We start from the raw sequence: 20,890 nt of genomic DNA on the forward strand, positions 1-20,890 counted from the left end.
AGATACGAATACAGAGCTCAAGATGTTTTAAGTTTGCATCACTAAATACCTTTATAACACTACTGGTAAGAACTTTCAGGTTATCACCATATATATGGAAAATGTATTTCTTATCAGAGGTAATGTGCATGATAGTGATTCTCTACTGGTTTTCCTCATGATCTGTCATGTCTTTTTTTGTGTTTCAGCTGACTGTAGAACCTCATTCCGACATTCAACTTGGGGTTCTCTTTACTCCATCATCTATTGGAGAGTGTAACCAAGGAGCAAAGATCACTTTTACCTCCACTCAGGTGTTTATAAAAACAGTAAAACCAAATACTTCAGTATGAAGACTTGCTCGCTATTTAAAGTGATTTTTGCCATTACTAAATTGGTTTAAACAGGTGCTCATTTTGATGTATCGCCCTAATGACAGCTGTGTGCATTCTCACTGTAGTTGCAGCAATGGTGTGTGTTGCTATTTGGCCGGGGTCTCATGCCCGGACGGGAGGAACCGCTGAGCATTTGCACCTCAGTTGGTACCAGCAAGTCCCTAACTATTCTGTTCACAAACCCTACTGAGTGCCCAGCCACACTGACGATTACACTGACAGGTCAGATGGTGCTGCTTGTCCATTTATATGCAACCCCGTGACCCACACATAATCTTCATCACACATTGTTATGTGTATTTGTAATAGATAAGGACCCAAGTACTGCCCCTGACTTTGTTCCAGTGGCTCCTGACAAGGATGTGTTTTCCCTTTCCCTGAGCCAAGCTGAAGGTGTGTTTGCTATTACAAACATTCATTCATTCATTCATTTTCCATGCCGCTTTTTCCTCACGAGGGTTGCGGAGGTGCTGGAGCCTATCCCAGCTAACTATGGGCAGTAGGCAGGGTACACCCTGAACTGGTTGCCAAAAATAATTGTTTTTTTTTTTCCAGATGCAGGAATGAATGAATGACATTTCAATATATTTGAATGGGATGAATGATTTGAGAGATTAGTTGATTTGAGTTATGAGCATCACTCGTATTTCACGGCACCATTTAATTTATATTGAGCACTCAGTGAAGTTAATTACAACCTGGTCTGAAATGGGCAGGTTTGAATAAATTCAGACCATGCATACTCTTCGTTGAACAGCTCAAATTAAAGACATTTTATTTGTTGTAGCTGAAGCTTTAGCCAATTCTGCCTCAGTGGAGACTTTCTTCAATACTGTCATTTAATCGCTGCTTCAGCATACTATGTTGATCGCTGCAGGGACTTTTCTGCACACATAGAAACACTTACAGTGGTTTAAAGACTCTCTCAGCTTGATAATATAGTGTTATTGATGGAATATTGCATCGCTGAAGACAACTCCTTTGCTCACTTTATCAGGAAGATAGTTGCTTGTTTACTAAAACCCTGCTCTGGACTGTCTTTTTAAAAATCCAACCTCTGTAGGGAAATTTTAGACAGTAATTTTCCTCATGTTTGTTTGCTGAAAATAAACTCAATAATGCTAAATAATAATAACGGACTGCTGTTTCGATACATCTATATCTGCGATGGATTTTTATTGCAGGTATTCAGATAAGTGAGGGAGGCAGTTTGGATGTGCCAGTGGTATTCACACCCAAGTCCATGGACCAACAGCAAGCTTGGCTCTGCATCTCTCTAAAGCCCCTCAACACGAGTGCAAGTGGGAAAAGGTGGGTCATTTTTTTCAATCATCTTTGTACTGTATCTTTATATAACTCTGCATTGGCTGCAACTTGAAACACAGATGATAGCAAAAAAGGATTAAAAGTTCTCCATTTCAATATTGCAAGTGACCACATGTGAGAAGATCAGGGCAATTATTTTACATAAATCATCTTTGTTTTTGCAAGTTTAAGAAATTCAACATTGAATGCTATCGTGACAGGTAATCTGCTTGTAGGCGAGACATTATTTTTCTTTGGATGACTTTTGTTAGCTTTTGCATTTGACTTACTCATTTCACTTTCTAATAATGATGAAAAGAGTAAAGTGTTGAGTGTGTCCCACACGCGTAACCAAACAGGGCAAGAAAGAAACTGTCGACAATCAGTTGGATTTACCCTCTCCACGGGATTCCTGTGAGTGTGCCTGCAGACATCTCGCAACTCTGCGTGCTCCAATGTGAAGCGGGTTGTCAGCTGGAGAAGAAACTTGATGTCCACCTAACTGGATATAGGCCAGGAGCTCAAAGTGAACATAAAGGTGTGGCATGCTTGCATTTTGATGTTTTTGTAGTGAGACTAAACAATGGCACAAATTGTTTGTTTTACTTCTGACAAAGGAGTATTTCTGGCATTTACTTGGGTTATCTTGCAAGTTATGACACTCCTTCAGTAGGATTTTAGGTCTGCAGCACACAAGTCAAGCCACTTTATTTAAATAGCTCTTAATCACATTAACATGTCTAAGGGCTACAGAGGTCCACAGTTGACAAAAAAAAAAAAAAAAGATGACATCAACCGATCTAAACCCCCAAAACGGAAAAGAAATGGGTGTACGTAGTCTGAAATGCTGCACAAAATGTTCTGAGGGAGAATTTATATGACAATTGAAGTCAACAATGATTATTATAATATCGATGAATGTGATCAAGTCTGTGACAAACTTTGAAAAATTGTCTTAGAACGGTCAAGGTCACAGCAAGATCAGAATACTGTATTGATCAAGACAATTTTACAGAGCTGGTCCTCATAAAATGATGTAATTGTGAAAAAGGCACATCTTCACTTTTCTTTGACTCAGATTAATGGCACAGACATGCTTGTTTAAGAGTAAAATTAAATAAAACTGTGATATACAGTATGTTTGGTTTTTCAGTTTGTCCCTTTTGAAGTTGCTGCTTTGGCAACGGGCAGTCTCGCGATTATTTCCCTTTACGACATTGGCTTGATTGATTCTGTTTAACAGAAACCCCCAATTTTTTTTTTTTTTTTTTAAGAACTCAGAAAAGAATTGTGGAATGTCCAGCCCAGATTTGATCATTTTCATTTCAGGTCATCAGCATTCCTTTTAAGGGTGTAACGGTACATGTAATAGTATTGAACCGTTTCGGTACGTGGTAGTCGGTTCGGAACGGACGCGTACCGAATGAGTTTCTGACGTAATATAACCCTTACTTTTCGAGGCTGTGAGTCAATCGGGTTACAGTTTCTATGTGTAGATTATATTTACTCCGTCTTCTCTACTATAATGAGGACCAACATGGTAGGACAGCCCAGATACGTCAACGGCGCGACAATGTGGCCGCAGCGAGAACGCAGTGAAATGCGGGCGTTAGAGTCAATCAGGCAATGCACACCAGTCGCAGTGCGGCCGCGTGTTAGATGCGTTCCAGAAGCAGCTCAACGCGACGCACGCGAAAAGAACGGCAGAGTTTATATTTGACGCGAGACGCGGCCCTCCTGCGTCAATACTACTAGCTAGGATCGGGCCGGAAGTCACTTGTGTAATAATACAGTGGATCCGGTCGATTTTCAAACTAATATGCAGTCGTAACCTACTGCTTGAGTCCATCAGATCTCTTGAGTGGTAGATCGGGGCACAGCTGACTTGTCTTTGTTGATTTATGGCTGTCTTCTCTGCTATAATAATAACCAACACGGCCCCGTGTTCAATACAAAACCCTCCTACCACAACAAAACAAGTAGGAACTAATATTCACATAGGAACTAAAGTTATACAACATAAAATATACAATATAAATAAATACTGCATCATATTTGTAAAATATAAACACATGATAAAATAAATAATAGCACATTTAAATAAAATAAATTGAAATTTGCTAAAACACCTGTAATTAAATAATATGAATAATACACACATCCTGCTTACACAAATAAATTTATTCATTTCTGTGTGGCGCTTTAACTTGAGAAAATCCACCAATAAAGCTTTTGAAAACCGTTCATAAGAAAAAAAAAAAAAGTTTCATTGAGGCATTCCATTTGTAAAATACATGTTAAAATCTTCGTCATTGGGATTGCTTTTCTCTTTAGCACAGGACTTTTTTCTTCTTTCTTTCAGAAAGAAAGCTGACCTATACGCGGGGTCTGAAAGGCAAATTGTTGTTGGATTATCTTTAAATACCCGCTACTTTTTGAGCAGAATTATAGCTTTGTATAGGCTAATGTTCCTATTGTTGAAAGCACAAAAGTGTGTAATAAACAACTAGCACATTTATATTTTGCATTTTGTTTTTTTACTGTACCGAAAATGAACCGAACCGTGACCTCAAAACTGAGGTACGTACTGAACCGAGATTTTTGTGTACCATTACACCCCTCATTCCTTTGCATTCTGCCACTTGCTTACAAACATTTGGAAAAGGTCTTTTAAGATCCACAAACACAGCTGTTCACTCCCTGGTTTGTTGTTGGTCTTCTGTATCAGAACACTGGTCTACAAGCAAAATGCTTCCTGGATAAAAGTAGTGAGACTTTACTAAATTTGTGGCACAATAAATAAATAAATAAATAAAAAAGTAAAAACGAGATCAAAAGTTGCTCCAGTTTTTAGGATAAAGTATCTGGCTGAAATGGTAAATTCTAAGCAATTTAGGTGAAATGTTTTGCATAAATCCTGGTGTTTTGGAAGTGGACAAAATGCATTAATGTAGACACATTTCATGAGCGGTGGCACAGTGTTATATCACTCTCATGTCAAATGTAACAACTTGTAAAATCATTATTACCATACCATTATTATCATAATTACTATACTATACTATATACTATACTATACTATACTATACTATACTATACTATACTATACTATTTAATAACTAACATTAATAACTAACATAAAATATCTTGAATTCTTCAGCCAACCAGCACCAACGTATTTTATTTTCCGGTCCATCACCACAGCAACTACGATTTTGCCATTTTTATCTTATAAACATCCCAATTTTTTTAGACCAGTGTAATCAAACCACCGTGTGTGTACTGCCTGTTCCATTTGCTCAACCTGTTATTTATTTATTCATATATTTTATTAATTCCAGTTTTCAATGTGAATGGTGAAGACTTCCAATGTGAGGTGTGTTTTGAAAGTGAAACTGAGGACTGCCTCTCTGCCTGCATCCAAGAAGCAAGACATGACCCTGAAACCAGCATTGTAACACTCACCATCAATCTAACCCACAGTCCGGTCAAGCAATGCAGGTACTCGCACATATACTAAGCTTCATGCACATAGATAAGAGGCAACCAAGCGCAGTTTTGATTTATGCAGACATGCATAAACACACAATCTCATAAATGCTAACAGCTTGACATTTTATCACCCATTTCATGTGGATCAACACCTTCAATATGTAAAGAAAAACCTTCCATTTTCCACACCCTCCAGAGAAATAGCAAATATAAAGTCAGAAGGATAGTCATGATACAGACGCTCAGTAGCAGTTGGCTGTTCATTCAGTGTGTTCTTCTGCTTTGTAACATTACAGATGACATGCTAAGTAAACATGGCATTTATTTTTCTTGCTTCATCTCTCTTGTCTGCATTAATTTGTTGTTGCCTTTTTGCAGTATGTTTTAATGTTTTTTTTCCCAGAAGCAGTTGGTTTGCTGACCTGAGGCAACAGGCAGGAAAGTAGGAATGGAGCACCATTTTCAGATCAATAAACAAATGGCAGAATACTAACCCATTTGAGCAGTGACTTGAAAAACAATAATTTTATTTTAAATGTTTGGAGAAAAGTTGGAATTAAAATTTGTTAAAATGAACTTTAAGCGCAAGCATAACCAGTGGAATAAGCTCAGAATTGGAGATTTGCGCTCCTTCCTATATGGAGATATTTGAAGGAGGACTGGCTGACTCAAAAAAAAAAAGTGCATTACAGTAAGCCAGCCAAGATTTGATGAAGGCTTGTAAAAAAAGATTGATGAGAATGCTACATAGTCTGTAATGATTCAATAATATAAAGTAATGCAAAAAATACAAGACAATAACAGTAACAGACTAGCATACATTACTTAAATCAAACTTGATATGTTTATTTTTAATGAGGAAAAACAAATCTACAGAAGTAACCTTGGGTCCCTTCAAAGTTATACATTTTTTAAAATTAATTTTAAAAAAGAAGTAAAACCTTCTTAGTACTGATATAATTAAGAAATACTATGTTGCTGTTGATGGCAAACTATAAATTAAGCAAAGTTATTTAAAAAACCAAAAAATAAAAAAACACAAAAAGACACCCCCAAAACACCCTTAATTTCAGAAATTATATCATTTTTGTTATTATATTATTTCAAATGTTGAAACACTCTTAGAGATCCTTTGTTACAAAGATATTCAGGAAGCAGCGAGCATCCTGTCTGCATAACATTTGTTGCAGAGGATGTCTACTACTGGATACTACTTAAGCATTTTACTGCAAATAACATTACTGCCACAAATGGCCAGTCCTCGCTCCTCTTGTGCATTGCATTTCGCTTCCTGCTGAGAGATTAATTTATGCATCAGGCTTGATCCTAATCTGCAAGTCCATTAATGCACCATACCTCGGCAGAGTCGATACCTTGGGAGTGAGTCCTCTCTGTGTATTTGTATACAGGAGCACAGCAATTCTCGTGGTACACCATGTGTCCGGACAAATGTGGGAGTTTTCTCTCGATGTCATCGCTACAGAGCCTCAGGTTGATGACTTCATCGAAACAGACGTCACTGAGTTTGGTAAAACATCCGCGCTGGGATTCTACTTGACAAGCACCACTAGGTATATACAGTATGTTTGCTTCCATTCCATGCCGTATGAAAGAAATGTTTAACATTTCTTCATCTTTAAATGTGTCCTTTTTCATATATAATGTGTCAAGAGCTATTTCAACCAAGGGCGTAGGTTTGGTCTCAACATTGGTAGCATAGCAGCATAACTGGCATCTACACTTTTTGCTGGGGACGGGACATTAATAAGACCAAACAGATTGGGTAAACGGAGGTTAGGGCTACACTTCTCACGAATATGAACCCAATTAATTGATAGGCTAAATGATCAATGTAAAATAAATCTGTATTGACTTATGCTAACTTTCATGTTTATTGGTTCAGATGATACACCGTTCAATTCAAACCTTTGCTTTAAAAAACTACAATATACACATTTTGAAAACTTCTGGATTAAATGTCTGGATTTTATGAGCAAATTTAAATTGCAATGTTTGAAGATAACTTAAATCATACTGACATAAACAATGAATACAAACTTGTTAATAATCTCGTAACTATCCAGGAATGCAAAACGTAAACATTTGTCTTAAGATCACTCAGTTAAAATTGTTATTTTCATGGGAGAAAGTCATTTTTCAAACTGGGGCAATTCCCACTTGCTTCATATAAGGGATTTTTTTTTTTAGAGGGGTTGGGGAGTACTACTTAACCTATACATGGAACTACATGCTTGCCTGCATTCTCCTTCACCACAGGAGTAATACATTGACTTGAATAGTTGTCTCTTTCATCTTCTTCTCCCTTATTTTCATCTCTAAAATGCATAAGTGGGTTAACACTAGAAAATCCAGCCAAGGCTGACTTGGCCTTTCCCAAGACAAACACTCCTAATATTCCCTAGCAATGGCTGATTTGGCCTCTCCTCCGTGACTCGTGATAGTTTGTGTCAGTTCAAGTCAAGCTACATTTATTTAATTACATTTATTCATGAAGTTTGACACGTTTTACACATTTTTAATTAACTTCTCCTATACTCCACACACAACGACAGAAAAAATGGCCCAAATGTGTACATTGTTTTGAAGAAGAAAAAAGAAAAGCGTTTTAGAACTGCAATTTGAGTGTAAAGCAGGAATTGTGTCCATAGTTAATGTATGTCTAGTGGTTGCATTTCCATATGAACGGCTGTTGCCTGTCCGACAACGACTTGCCACTTCAAAAGCACTTGGGTCATTTTTGCCACCTCTGGGTTTCCGGGGGAGAGGCCATATCGGCCATTGTTTGGGACGAGTAGGAGTACCAGAATTCTCTGGGACTTCTAGTGTTAAGCAATTATGGAAAAAATCTAAATCAGGATTAATTCAACTTTTTACCTCGATTATGATTAATGTGTGATTATCTGAAGGAATGTCTGCATAGGCTGCAAATAAAAATATTGAAATTAAATAATTTAGAATAAAATACATTTTAATTAATAACTAAATGTACTAATAGGTATTTGGTTTCAAAAGTGTAAAGTAAAAACATGCGCTAGCCTTCTTTCCTTTTAAACCAGGCCGTTTACAAGAAGAAAAGCAGCAGCATGTGTTTTTTTGACTGTCAACACTTTCCTGTGAAACATACACTCTAAGCAGGTTCTTGCTCACATACTTCTGGTTGTATAGTTTCCACCAGAGTTCACTATGTTACTCACTGTTTAATTAATGTTAACAGTAGAAAACACATACAGGAGGACACTTCTCTCTAAGCAGCTTCCTACTCGAGTTTTGCTGGTCAACAAATTCAACACAGTTGACTGCTAACCCTGATGAAGATCGGACTTTCAGTAGCAAAATTAGTGGTGTGTTCCCCAACTCCACAACAGTGACGTCTTTTTATATTACTTAGAGTGGCTCCTGCCACTGCTGGATGAAAAAAAACACTTCTAATATCCCTCCTCTTCGAAGGAGGTGGAGGAGGCGGCATGTTGTCGACATGTAATTCTGTAGGGGCTGTGTGACTGTGGTTTTTGGGGGAGTGGGGGTCAAGTCATCAGCCAATCAAACTTGAATTTGAGGGAAAAAAATGGACCAGCACATTCAGCAAATGAAAAGGGGGTAAATGTGAATCTGAAGATAATTAAAATAATTCACTTAATAATGGTATGGCCAATTCTACCCTTACGCCATATGGAAAGACAATCTAAAATACCTGTTTAACTGAACTTATTATGTAATGCAAATAAAGTTGCTTAAACGTTGGTGGGGACAAGTGAAGAATTTTGAAAAGTTGGCAGTGTCATGTCCCTACGCCTTTGATTTCAATCATCTGGTAAAGGTTCATATTTTTAAACTATAGAATTGATTTTTGTTCTGGCTGCTCAAAGGAAATAGAATATTCCAAACTATTTGGATTGACTGCTAAAAGTTTGACAAGAACCGCCTTCATAGATGCCCTAAAGGATAACATGAATATTTATTTGTCTTTTTTTTTTTTTTTTTTTTTTTTACGTAGATCACAAGCGATAACGCGTTGTGATTTACCTTTAATGTTGTTGAAGTGATTATGTTTCATTGGCAAGATGCTGCAACGTCACTCAATGATTGAAATATAAACCTTGTTTGTTCTTTCCTGCTTATCATGAGAGTTAAGTACAGTATGTTTTTTTTAAGTAGAACAATGGACATGTTATCAATTTGTCTTTCAATCTGTTTATTTTTCATGAAAATATTCTAAATATAATTGTCAGGAGGCCAGAGCCTTTTACCGCAACGTTCCAGCCAGGCAGCAGTGATGAGTTTGCGGTAGCTCCATGCTCCGGGATGTTGCCACCTGTCGACTCCAGCGGAACCCTCATTAATGTGTTTTTTACTCCTGCCATCAAAAATAAGAGGCACAATGCAAGACTTATTATTCAGGTATTCTGAAGCAGGATTTACCAACCTCTTCAATTTCAAACTTGCATGACTGAAAGCTGACCATTCATTACAACAGGCATCAGCCATGCGGTGGATGTATGACGTGAGAGGTATAACGTCTCCCCTCTCTGTATCCTGCCCCAAAAACACCACTCCAGTACTTCGAACCAACTATGTAGCAAAGAATCTTCGTGTTCCGGCTCTGGCAAATTCATCACCACTGAAAGTTCGCAAATAACTCCTAATCTCTTTTTTCCCTTCAATGCGGAGAAGGGGCAATCAAACATACAGCCCACTTAGGCTGACCAAAGGCGGCCTAGATAAGCTTTTGTATAGTGGTCCCGCCATCATAATCGCTTTACTAAATGACTGACTCAGTATAAGTGATACTTCATTATTGAATATGTACTTTCCCACTCTCTTCCTTTCCCCTGTTATTTATGTTATTTTCGCTGTGCACTTGACAGGTAAGGTCATTTTGAATAGACTACGAGTTCTCTGAGAACACGTTATCTAAAAAAATTTGCATCTCTCCAAACAGAGCAAGCTGGATGAGGAGCGTAGACTGTATTATCATTTGTGGTCATTTTAAAATTTTGGTTTATGTTTAAAATAGAATCGATGTTAGGTTTTCTTATTTCAATAGCTGGTAGGATTAACTAGTTATGTTGTGGGCCTTTTTTTTATTTATTTTATTTTATTTTATTTTTTTAAAAGTATTTGCTTTTATTAGAAAATGGGTGGCAGGACGTTTCATTCCAATCTAGCGCAAAATGAGTCAGGAAATGAAAAAAATGATGTAGCGACACATCAGTTTGAAATTGAATATATGCTAGATTTTCTATTTTAAAAGCTGTTTGCAATTACAAGTTATTTTTGTAGATCCGCCCCCCCCCCCCCCCCTTTAGCATTTGCTTATACTGGCAAATAGATGGTAGAGGTGTTCTATTCCAATCCAGTGCATGATGAATCAAGAAATGAAAAAAAATAAAATGGTGTACCGACAAGATGTTTAGCTAAAGAATCTATGATTTAACACATAAATGGATACTGTTCAGTACATATAATCCAGCATATTTACATCTTTTTGATGTGTCTGAATAGAGTTCATTAATGTGCGCTGTCTCTATCAAATAAATAAATATTAAATCATTTTTTTTGCTATGATTATAGATGAGTTGAGTTTAGTTGTCTAGTTGATAGCAGTTAGCCTTCAAGATTAAACTTTAATTGAATTTGACTCTCCTCCCCGAAATCTTTCCATCAATCGAGCGTAAATTTGGGTAAAACTTTCTTTTGAACATGTTATAAGATCACTTCCTCTTAATAATAGTTGCAATTTATGTAAAGGGACCCATCTGATAGAAAGGCTTGTAGTTCTTAGAAGATAAACGTTATTATGAATTAGAATAATTTGATAATGAAACCCCTCTTGATGCTTTCCTTTTTATACATTCATTCATTCATTCATTTTCCATGCCGCTTTTTTTCCTCACGAGGGTCGCGGAGGTGCTGGAGCCTATCCCAGCTAACTATGGGCAGTAGGCAGGGGACACCCTGAACTGGTTGCTAGCCAATCACAGGGCCCTTTTTATACAATTTGTAAAATTAGTTTAACTAGTAGGTCGCCACTGTTGTTGACGTCGCAGGGTGGTGACGTCACATGGCTATGCTGCCAGGCTTCTAGAGAATGACTCTAGCGACGTAAACATGTCCTCTTTTCAACCCTTTCAATTTGAACCCGAGAGGAACATTAATGAGCATGACAGAACTGTCGATATTTCACAAAACGAGCAGCAAAAGCAAAATGAACAGGAAAGACGGGATGAGACGAGACGAGGGTAGGGAAAAAAAATGGTGTTCTGCCAATAGTGCTGCACCGGCGAAATGTCCTACAACAGACAAATTTGACACCCAAAGTACCACCGTGCGCTTTCAGCTTGTTTTGTTTAGATGCATCCAGACAGAACATACTAAAGATGCCTTATGAAAATACTTAACCCTAGTAAAATCAAATAGGGGTGGTTTAAAAATGCTACGTGACTAATGTGGTCAACAGATCAACAATCTGATTTAAAGCAACCACAAGAAAGCGCAATGCTTAAAAGTATGAGCGGGAAACACATGCAAAAAGTATTTTGAGGCAATTAAAGGTAATAAAAGACTAAAAAAACAAAAAAAAAACACACAAACAGAAAGTACACATTAAGCCTGAACGATATAGCCTATCGTTTAAACATCGTCATCACGATGTGTGCGTGCGCGATAGTCCCATCGCAAGTACGTGCGATATTTTTTTTTTTTTTTTAAATCCAACGCCCTGCTTTCTGCTCTGCGCAGAGCCTCACACGCTCTTTGAACATCACAGTCACTGCAGCACTTGCTTATTAAAGTTAACGATGCTGGTATCTTTGATCTTGCCAAAGAAGCGGACATCATAGCGCAGCAGCTGTCAATCATGGTTTAACTTGTAAAACACTAGCCACGTTTACATGCTGACTTTTATTCATACCGATTCAAATCATTCCGAATGGAAATTTCACATCAGCTGTTTACATGTCACTTCATCTATTCCGATCCAGCGTTTACATGTGACTGCCTTTATTCCGAAAGGACGTTTGACAACTGCCGTCTGACATGCGCAGATTAATCAAAATAAAGCATCACGTTGCAAAACATGGAGATCGATCGTCAGATCAGCTGCTATTTTAACTTTTCGAGTGGAAACAAAACTTCAGAATGATACGCCGTTCATTTAAAAAGTTGTGTGGGTGCGCTGTGCGTGTGCTTGGAAGCCATGTTGCAAGTGACGTTACTTACGTCACCAAGTGACGTCACCACGTCAGTACGGAGCATGCGCAGAAAGAACGCAACCAGACACCATTCCGCTTCCCTGTTTACATGATATAATTTTACTTCTAATCGGTTTGGGAAAAGGAATATTCCACCCCTGTGAATCGGAATGAAATTCCATTCGGTTTGGGCCTGTTCATTCCGAATGAGGTGTTTATATGGAACACATTTATTCGGTTTGAACAAATATTCCGATTGTAATCGGAATATTTGGCTCCATGTAAACGTGGCAAGTGTCTGCAAGGAAGCCGCTTTGGAATGAATGTGTGTGTTTGGAGACGTTTGAGACATAAATTAAATGCCAGAAGTGATCACGAGGAGTTTGTAATTTCTACATGTCCAACAAGAGTCACAGCTAAGGTAGATAAACAGAAGTATTTAATAAAGCCAATCATTTTTCGACTACAGTACTTTATTCTTGTTCAAAAATGATTTGGTTGGACAGTTATGTTTAAAACTGATCATAATATAACATAACATTTGAAGTGCTTAAAACCATTTATTAATATACAGTGGGGAGAACAAGTATTTGATACACTGCCAATGGGAAAACCCATTGGCAGTGTATCAAATACTTGTTCTCCCCACTGTATATATATATATATATATATATTTTTTTTTTTTTAAATCATACTTTGGGGAAAAGGTGAGAAAAAAAACATGCCTTATATGTATCTCTTTCCAATGCTAAATCTGAATAAATACATTGAGCACACACACACAAAAAAATAAAAATTTGGGGGGCGGGGTGCGCAACTTCGCGGTTTTTCACTTATCGTGGCGGGTTCTGGTCCCCATTAACCGCGGAAAATAAGGGATCACTGTACACTGGTCAATGAGAGTCATCCAAAGTCTTTCCAAACAGCTATTCAAGTCATTTAGTGAAAATTTCTTTAAAAAATAAATAAATAAAAATAAATTTTTAATATCGCAATATAATATCGCAAACCCCCAAAAAATCGCAGCAATAGTTTTTTCCAATATCGTTCAGGCCTAGTACTCACCAATTTTAACCGAAGTGCGCATGTGTTGGACGTCTCGCCATGTAGAAGGAATTGCAATAACCCGGTAGTGTTCGTCTAATGACAGTGACAATCTCCGTCATCACCCCGAGCCTCCATTGCGTGCATAAAACATGGCGTAAGTCAAAACATGTACTAAATATTATAGAATATTAAATCATTGGCAATATTTTGTGTTTCAAATAACATATTTAAGTAAGAGAGAACAATTGTGGTTTATTAGCACCTATAAGTCTTTAAGTCTGAGGTTCCCTTTAAAGAAATTCAAGGTTATAAAGAGAAATGTTGAGCAGAAAATCAAAGTTCCATAAGATATGAGCTGTATCTTCTCAAATTCGGTGATACTTGTAAACCAAGTCACTTAAATTGTGCCTTTAACAACCTTGAGGATGAATTCCTTTTGAAAGTTAAAAAACCATCTTCAATTCAATAAATCACTCCATTTCTGTATGTAGGGGTCGTGCAGTGTGCAATAAAATGTGGCCCCAAATTATTAAGATGTTGCGTCGCAATACACAGCTTCCTTGGCTATCCTTTGTCCTGAAAATGTCAAATGTTCCAGAATATTTTTGTACGCTCTATGATAGAAAACTATTATCACTGGTAGAATTTGCAGACTGAAAATAAACAGGAAATTTGACCCTAGCTTTCATATTGTGTACAACTGACACATCATATTAAATTATATTTACTGTGTATCCTGTATATTATTTAGATCATTTCATTGGGAGTTCTTTTATGTAATGTCTGTGATCGTGTGTTTGAGTGTGTGTACTGTATATTCAGTATATAATACGTATACATACAGTATGTTTATGTATGGATGAGACGATGAAATTAACATGTAACTACTGGTGGCATGTAAACAGATTGTTGTGTATGTGTGTGTGTCTATGAGAGAGAGCAAGAGACATGATAGGTGGTTATTACTTTATTACTTCAGTTCATTAACATATTTCATATCCTGCTGCTACAATTTCAGCTCTTTATCAGATGACTAATGCACAAGCACGCACAAACACATCTGTTAAATCAACATAACTGTCGTCCTTGTCACGCGCACGAGCACAATGAAACTTGTCTGAACCTTTCATGTGAGAGCTGAGAGAAGATGAAGGTCTTGTAAAGTACAGGTACATGTACATGGGTGCATACACATATATGGATTTAAAATTGAAAACCAGTTTCCACTGAATAGACAACACATTATAAACAACCACAATGGGAGTACACTAAACTCCCATGTGGCATATTGATTGTGTGGCATATTGATTGTGTTTCAGCCTTCAAAGCTAAATTTAGCATTCTCTGTGTCGAAGCAGATATAAAGGACAGGTTACAGAAGAAAAAAAAAGTTTTACATTCCCCCTAATATAGTAGATTATAATAACCGAATACAAAGGTATCACTGAATTTAAATTCTCTGGTGAAGGTAAAGCATTTGTTTGTTCAAATCGGATGCATTTTTTATTTTTTGCTTTTTCGTAGTGTGACTTGGTAGGCCTATTATTTGAATTTGATGGATACTTCACAATATTATTTTATCAATTATTACAGGCAATATAATATCCAATGCTTAATGTTGGCATGACTTAACTGAGACTGGCGACACACACGCTAAGGAAGATGATGTGGATTGTTTTTGTTTTTTTTTTATTCGTACATGCCAAAATTGCCCAGTAGTGGAACAAATGTAAACAAAAAAGGTCCAGGTGCGATGAGCATAAACAGGACCTCCCCCGAGTGGATCGTGGACAATTATTCACAGACAACTGGCCAAGAGGGGGAAGAGGGGCTGGCATAGATATTTAAACACTTAAAACACTATATTACAGCTCCGCAAATACTCTTACCTTTCTGTTTAACCCTCCCCTCGCCCAACCACACCCACTTTACGCCCGCAAACAGGCCTGAGCCTCTAAGAGGTCCAGTTTAGTGTTGTATCGGTCGCGAACGATTCGTTCTTTTTGAACGAATTGTTTGGGTGAACGAGACCGAACTAATCACCATCTGCACTGATTCGTTCTATGAAGTTGGTGGCGCTTGTTCGCTGCGTGGGAGGGCGTTGAGCAAGCGGCAGCGTCTTCTGACATCGCACACGACCAATCAGACGCCAGCCTCATCGCGGGCAGGGGAGGGAGCGGAAACAGAATCATGGCGTATGTCACTCATTTCCACGTGTGGCCAATAAGCAGCCAGCGTGCAGGCAGGGGGGAAAGACTGAGTTTTGTCACTTCCCGTTCAGTGATTCGGTCCTCCGGTTCCTGACCTAGCTTGCTGCTAACTTGACTTTCCAGTAATGACTATGCGGTGAACGAGTCATAAAATGAAAGGAAACGACTTTGTCACATATTTGTTAACGTGGAGCCTATCAAATGCTGCTCAAAAAGACAAAAACACCACACAAATCTAGTAAGCATGGTTTAGTGTTCTACTTTTCTCAACAGACTCGGGACTGTGCCTATGACGATATACTATCAAATTTACAGTAATTTAAAACACGCGTAGCTACGAGGCAAGCAAAACCTGAGCTGCGGTCGCGTGACGGCAGTGAAGCGGGCAGAGAACTGTCACTATATGGAGGCTTCATGGCAGCGATATGTACCTCATATGTGCACAGAAAAAAAAAAATATTTAGTATGATCACCATAATACTGATTTGCAATGAAACTGTATATACATGTCAATTTTTTCCGAGTGTTTTTTTTTTTTTTTTTCCGTGTCAGAGGGTGTCGGTTGGTTTGACAAATTATGTCAATCCGTCCATCGTGTGCTACTCAAGCGCCCCAAAAACAAAGCGCGCGGACACGGGAGATGTCGCAATATGTCTACATTTTTCTTAACAGACTAATGAGAGTAGAAAGGCGAAATCATAAAGCAAACAATTATTTCTCGTCAGCATTTGACGATCTGAGATGCGGGGACGACAGGGGAGCTGACCGGATTATTTTATTTATTAATACCAGTGCAAAAATTCAAAACGATCATCTTAATAATAAAAAACAAAAATACAACAGAGCGAGAGGTTAATATGATGTGTTGGCCGTTCCATAATTAGAAATTAAACTTTCGATTTATTTTTATTTTCGTGACAGCAGGCATGCCGCGTTGGCTGTTAGCAGCAGCATTGTATATGTGAGCAAGATCATGCTAAAGAAAGTCCGTGCGCCCCCGACCCCAAACCCCGACTTCCCCCTCAAAAGGAAAATGTTTAACCGTGTCCTAATTCGAAATGCAAGCACGAGCCATGACTTTGAGCCCATAGAACTAGGACAGACGACGCGGAAGTTCTCCCTCGCTTTTGCAGCAGCGGGAGGGAGACGAGGCTGTCTCTGAGAGCAGAATGATATCGCCTGTCACTCATTTCTGAAACTACGACGAGTGGTCAATGTGCAAGTGAGGGAGGGACCAAGCAATGTCACTTCCCGTTCAGTTATACTGCGAAGCGGTCTTTGGTGATTCGTTCGGCAACGTCACTTCCCGTTCACTAACCGAACGATTCATTTGGGCGGGGAGGGAGATGAGGGGGGTGAACGATTCGTTGAACGATTCGTTTGAACGAATCGTTTTACTGAACGAACCGGAATGGATTCGTTTACTCAAGTGAACGACAGATCCCGTCACTAGTCCAGTTGCGGTTTGACCCCCAGCACCCCTCTGAATTGCCCTTGCCCTTGCCTACACCCCACTGGATTTTCAACAAATATGCTCAATGCTTGCATGCCATCTTTATCTTTTTTCTGATTTGTTTGATCTTTTTCTCCTGTGTTCCATGTATTTTTATGATTTTCCTAAATATAAAGTTTGTCCTCTCTGCATCAGTCTAACATTCTTGTTCTCAACATTCATATGTTCATGAAGTGGCTTAATCCCCTCACATTCCTGCTATATGGTGGGTCATGTCAGCTGTGCAACTGACTGCAATTCAAAGCAGGTGGGGCCCTTTCTTTGGCTGGGTCTGGGAGTCATTGTTTGCACCTCCCTAACACCCCTCACAAACACACACAAAGCCTTTTGGTTAAACCTGATCGAGGCACATTTTATAATTGAGTTGTGTTTATTTTTCACATCTATGGTGAAGTAATGGTTTGGCTCTGTCTCTTTCCTTTACCATGAAAGATTGGCTGAGCATTTATTCATTAGCTATATCGCTTATCATCACGAGAGTCATTTTGTCTCCTAGCAATCAAATTTTAAAAAATTCAACAAGCCAGTGAGAGCCAATTACAGTGCTTGACGTTATCACTTTTAAGTGGTACTTTACAGTTTTATCGCTCCAAGCAAAATATGAATGTTGCCCCATTTAACTAATCGCAACCCCCTCAAATACACAGGCATAAGACATGCACTGTAAACAAGATGTATTATTAACCACATCTACTATATTGCTGAATTGACTTATTCATAATGAAGGTATAATACAAAATTTTAACTGGTACTGTATAAGCTTGGGGGTCGAAAGGAGGACAGGTTACAGACAGGCTGGGTGCTTGTGGCCCGCTTTTATTCAACAAAAAGGAAAGAACAAGAAAATTAAAAAAAACTTTCCATCTTCGGGGATCACAGCCATGCCGTGGAATGCTCCCTAATCCTGGAGATAGAGGAAACAAAAAAATACTAGCATTAGTCAGGGGTTCCGATTCGGGTTACAGAATAACAATCAAAATGTCCTAGCCACCATCAAGAGCTCCCGCATACCCACGAATGCCTCATTGTGATTATCTCCCTCCTTTTACATGCTAGGGTGGGCCCCTTGTTTGGTAACGAGTGACCCTGTATTTCCTGATGAGGCAATTGGCTGCAAGTGTGGTGGTCCACTCTGGAGTGTCGCTTTCCAGGGTTCTGAAAATCTCTGTAGCTTCTGTGGTGTCACAGGTGAGGTCACTGTCCAAGGTGCTGAACCTCTGTGGGAAGCCATGTGGAACTACGGTATTTTTCGGACTATAAGTCGTTTTTTTTTCATAGTTTTGCTGGGGGTGTGATTTATACTCTGGAGCGACTTATGTGTGAAATTATTAACACATTATTATTTCATTTCATATGTTATTTTGGTGTTTTGGAGTAACACTGATGGTTTGGTAAACTTGTTAGGATGTTCTTTATACTGTAGTTATACTCTACCTTCCACTTGTCTTACTTTATTTCTATTTTCCATTCTAATATCTAGTTGACTAGTCTCTTCATCACTAGTCACCCGGTGTCCCCTTTGGGGAAGGGCTATTTTTCAGCTGCAGCCTCCTGACGTTCCGGACCCATGGCTGGATGGACGTCCTCGTCGCCACCTCCGTCTGATGTGGCTAGATGGACCTCTTCTTGTTCCTTTACTCTATTGCATTTTTACAAACTGTAACTCCATCTCTAATTCCCATTGGCAATCCGGGTGCATCCTGTCTATCCGTCCTGGGAGTGGATCTCTCCTGACTGTGGTACTCCCCAAGGTTTCTCATTACTCCCAGAGAGTTTTGGAGTTTTTCCTTGCCGACATGGAGGGTCGAAGGATGGGGGATGCCCAGGACTTGACCTTTATTTATTTCATTTCTATTCATTTCATCTGCTGTTTCTGACTGTGTATCATATTGCCTCTGCAAAGCCCTTTGAGACAACCTTGTTGTGATTTAGGGCTATACAAATAAAATTGAATTGAATAGTTATTTGAATAACTCTTAATAGCTATGTTACGTTAACAAACGTTCGCATTTCGTTGTTCATGCATCATGTAACATTATCATAATGCACACTTATTCAGCATGTTGTTCTCTACTGTATTTGTATTTTAAATTGCCTCTCAAGATGACATATCTGTTCTATGCGACTTATCTATTTTTTTTCCCTCTTCGTTGGGCATTTTATGGCTGGTGCGACTTATGGTCTGAAAAATACGATAATCACTGGGGCGCCACACTGTTCACACTGGTAGCGTGCCCTGGATGCTTTCAGACTTCTCTTCTGCCTTAAACAATATCAGGAGCACTGGGATCGTCCTTTACAACTAGTAAAACTACTGTGATCGTTGGGTTGAGAGGGTCTCAGGAGAACATTGAACAAGCTGCATCTACGAGACGCAATGAAATCTAAACCACACACCCTCCTAAAATGTGTGATCGTGCATAAAACAGGCTTTCTTCACTTAATACAGTATTTGGCATTTATGTATTCACGAAGGGCATGTTAGTCGTGATCAAAAACGAATGTACTGATTGCTCAAGAGGATATTTTTGTTACCTACAATCGATTGCTTTTCCCCACGTACCCATATATAAGCCACAAAAAAATTAGATCTGAATTTTGCAACATGAGTTTGTATTTTTCAGACTGAGTTTGTATCGTTAGACCATCCATGCATTATTTACCGCTTAATCAGGGATCAGCAGCTTTAGCAAGGAAGCCCAGACTTCCCTCTCCCCAGCCACTTCAGCCACGTTCTCCGGTGGGATCCCACGGCGTTCCCAAGCCAGCCGAGAGACATAGTCTCTCCAGTGTGTCCTAGGTCGTCCCTGGAGCCTCCCACCAGTGAGACCTAAATGTGCAAATTTATAGGAGTCTTTTTTTTTTTTTTTTTCTTATTCATATTCAGTTTTCAATGCAATGATTAAAATCATTCATTCATTCATTCATTCATTTACCATGCCGCTTTTCCTCACGAGGGTCGCGGAGGTGCTGGAGCCTATCCCAGCTAACTACGGGCAGTAGGCAGGGGACACCCTGAACTGGTTGCCAGCCAATCGCAGGGCACAAGGAGACATACAACCATTCACACATACACTCATACCTACGGACAATTTAGAGTGTTCAATCAACCTACCATGCATGTTTTTGGGATGTGGGAGGAAACCGGAGTCCCCGGAGGAAACCCTCAGAACTGTGAGGCAGACGTGCTAACCACTCAGCCACCGTGCCGCCCTTGATTAAAATCAAATAATACAATTTAGAACTACGTTATTCAGGGTTTTAAATTTCAATTTTTCCAGTTAAGTATTTTATATTCAAGTTGAGCATTTCAGATTTAGTTCAGAAATTCTGATTCAATTTCTGATGGCACAGATATCCGCATATAATAAGAAACCAGATTGCCAAAAAGCCCAATATCAACATTCTATAAAAAAAACACATACGTTATACTCCTCGTGGGAGCTACGACGAGGGGAGGAGGGAAGTGCAGCGGGGAAGAAGTTCCACGCGGCGGTCCCACTGCCCTTTCAGCCGGGCTCTCTCCTATTTTAATGTATACACTGCACTAAACTCTCCAAACAACTCCATCACGGTGCTGGGTATTGGCTACCAGTTGAGGAGCTGGCAGCCACAGTAATATAGTAGGTGGGTCCCACACTTTTCTATATGGCAGGGCTCCCAGGGCGGGGCCTCCTCTTCATCTGGGCTGTCAGTTGCGAGGGTGGGTTGGGAGTTGGGGCTGTGGTCCCGTGCCGC

At 39.0% G+C, this 20,890-nt stretch overlaps 1 protein-coding gene across 5 annotated transcripts in view; it reads left to right on the top strand.

Annotated features, from left to right (window-relative positions):
• The window catches only part of LOC130907667 (cilia- and flagella-associated protein 47-like), a 62,239-nt gene extending 49,289 nt beyond the window's left edge, over positions 1-12,950 (top strand). For 2 of the 5 annotated variants that reach the window (XM_057823016.1, XM_057823025.1), the window contains exons 59-67: positions 189-293; positions 440-596; positions 684-767; positions 1,559-1,685; positions 2,039-2,217; positions 5,021-5,180; positions 6,581-6,742; positions 9,422-9,590; positions 9,667-12,950. In XM_057823016.1, coding sequence (XP_057678999.1) covers positions 189-293; positions 440-596; positions 684-767; positions 1,559-1,685; positions 2,039-2,217; positions 5,021-5,180; positions 6,581-6,742; positions 9,422-9,590; positions 9,667-9,828 — 1,305 coding nt within the window. In that variant the 3' untranslated portion in view covers positions 9,829-12,950. Of the gene's footprint in view, positions 1-188; positions 297-439; positions 597-683; positions 768-1,558; positions 1,686-2,038; positions 2,218-5,020; positions 5,181-6,580; positions 6,743-9,421; positions 9,591-9,666 lie in introns of those variants that run through there. The other 3 variants (XR_009061509.1, XR_009061513.1, XM_057823040.1) reach the window with 3 other exon arrangements.
• The last annotated feature ends 7,940 nt before the right edge of the window (positions 12,951-20,890 follow it).

The sequence above is a fragment of the Corythoichthys intestinalis genome, chromosome 2, assembly GCF_030265065.1.
Source record: "Corythoichthys intestinalis isolate RoL2023-P3 chromosome 2, ASM3026506v1, whole genome shotgun sequence".
NCBI classification, from domain to species: domain Eukaryota; kingdom Metazoa; phylum Chordata; class Actinopteri; order Syngnathiformes; family Syngnathidae; genus Corythoichthys; species Corythoichthys intestinalis.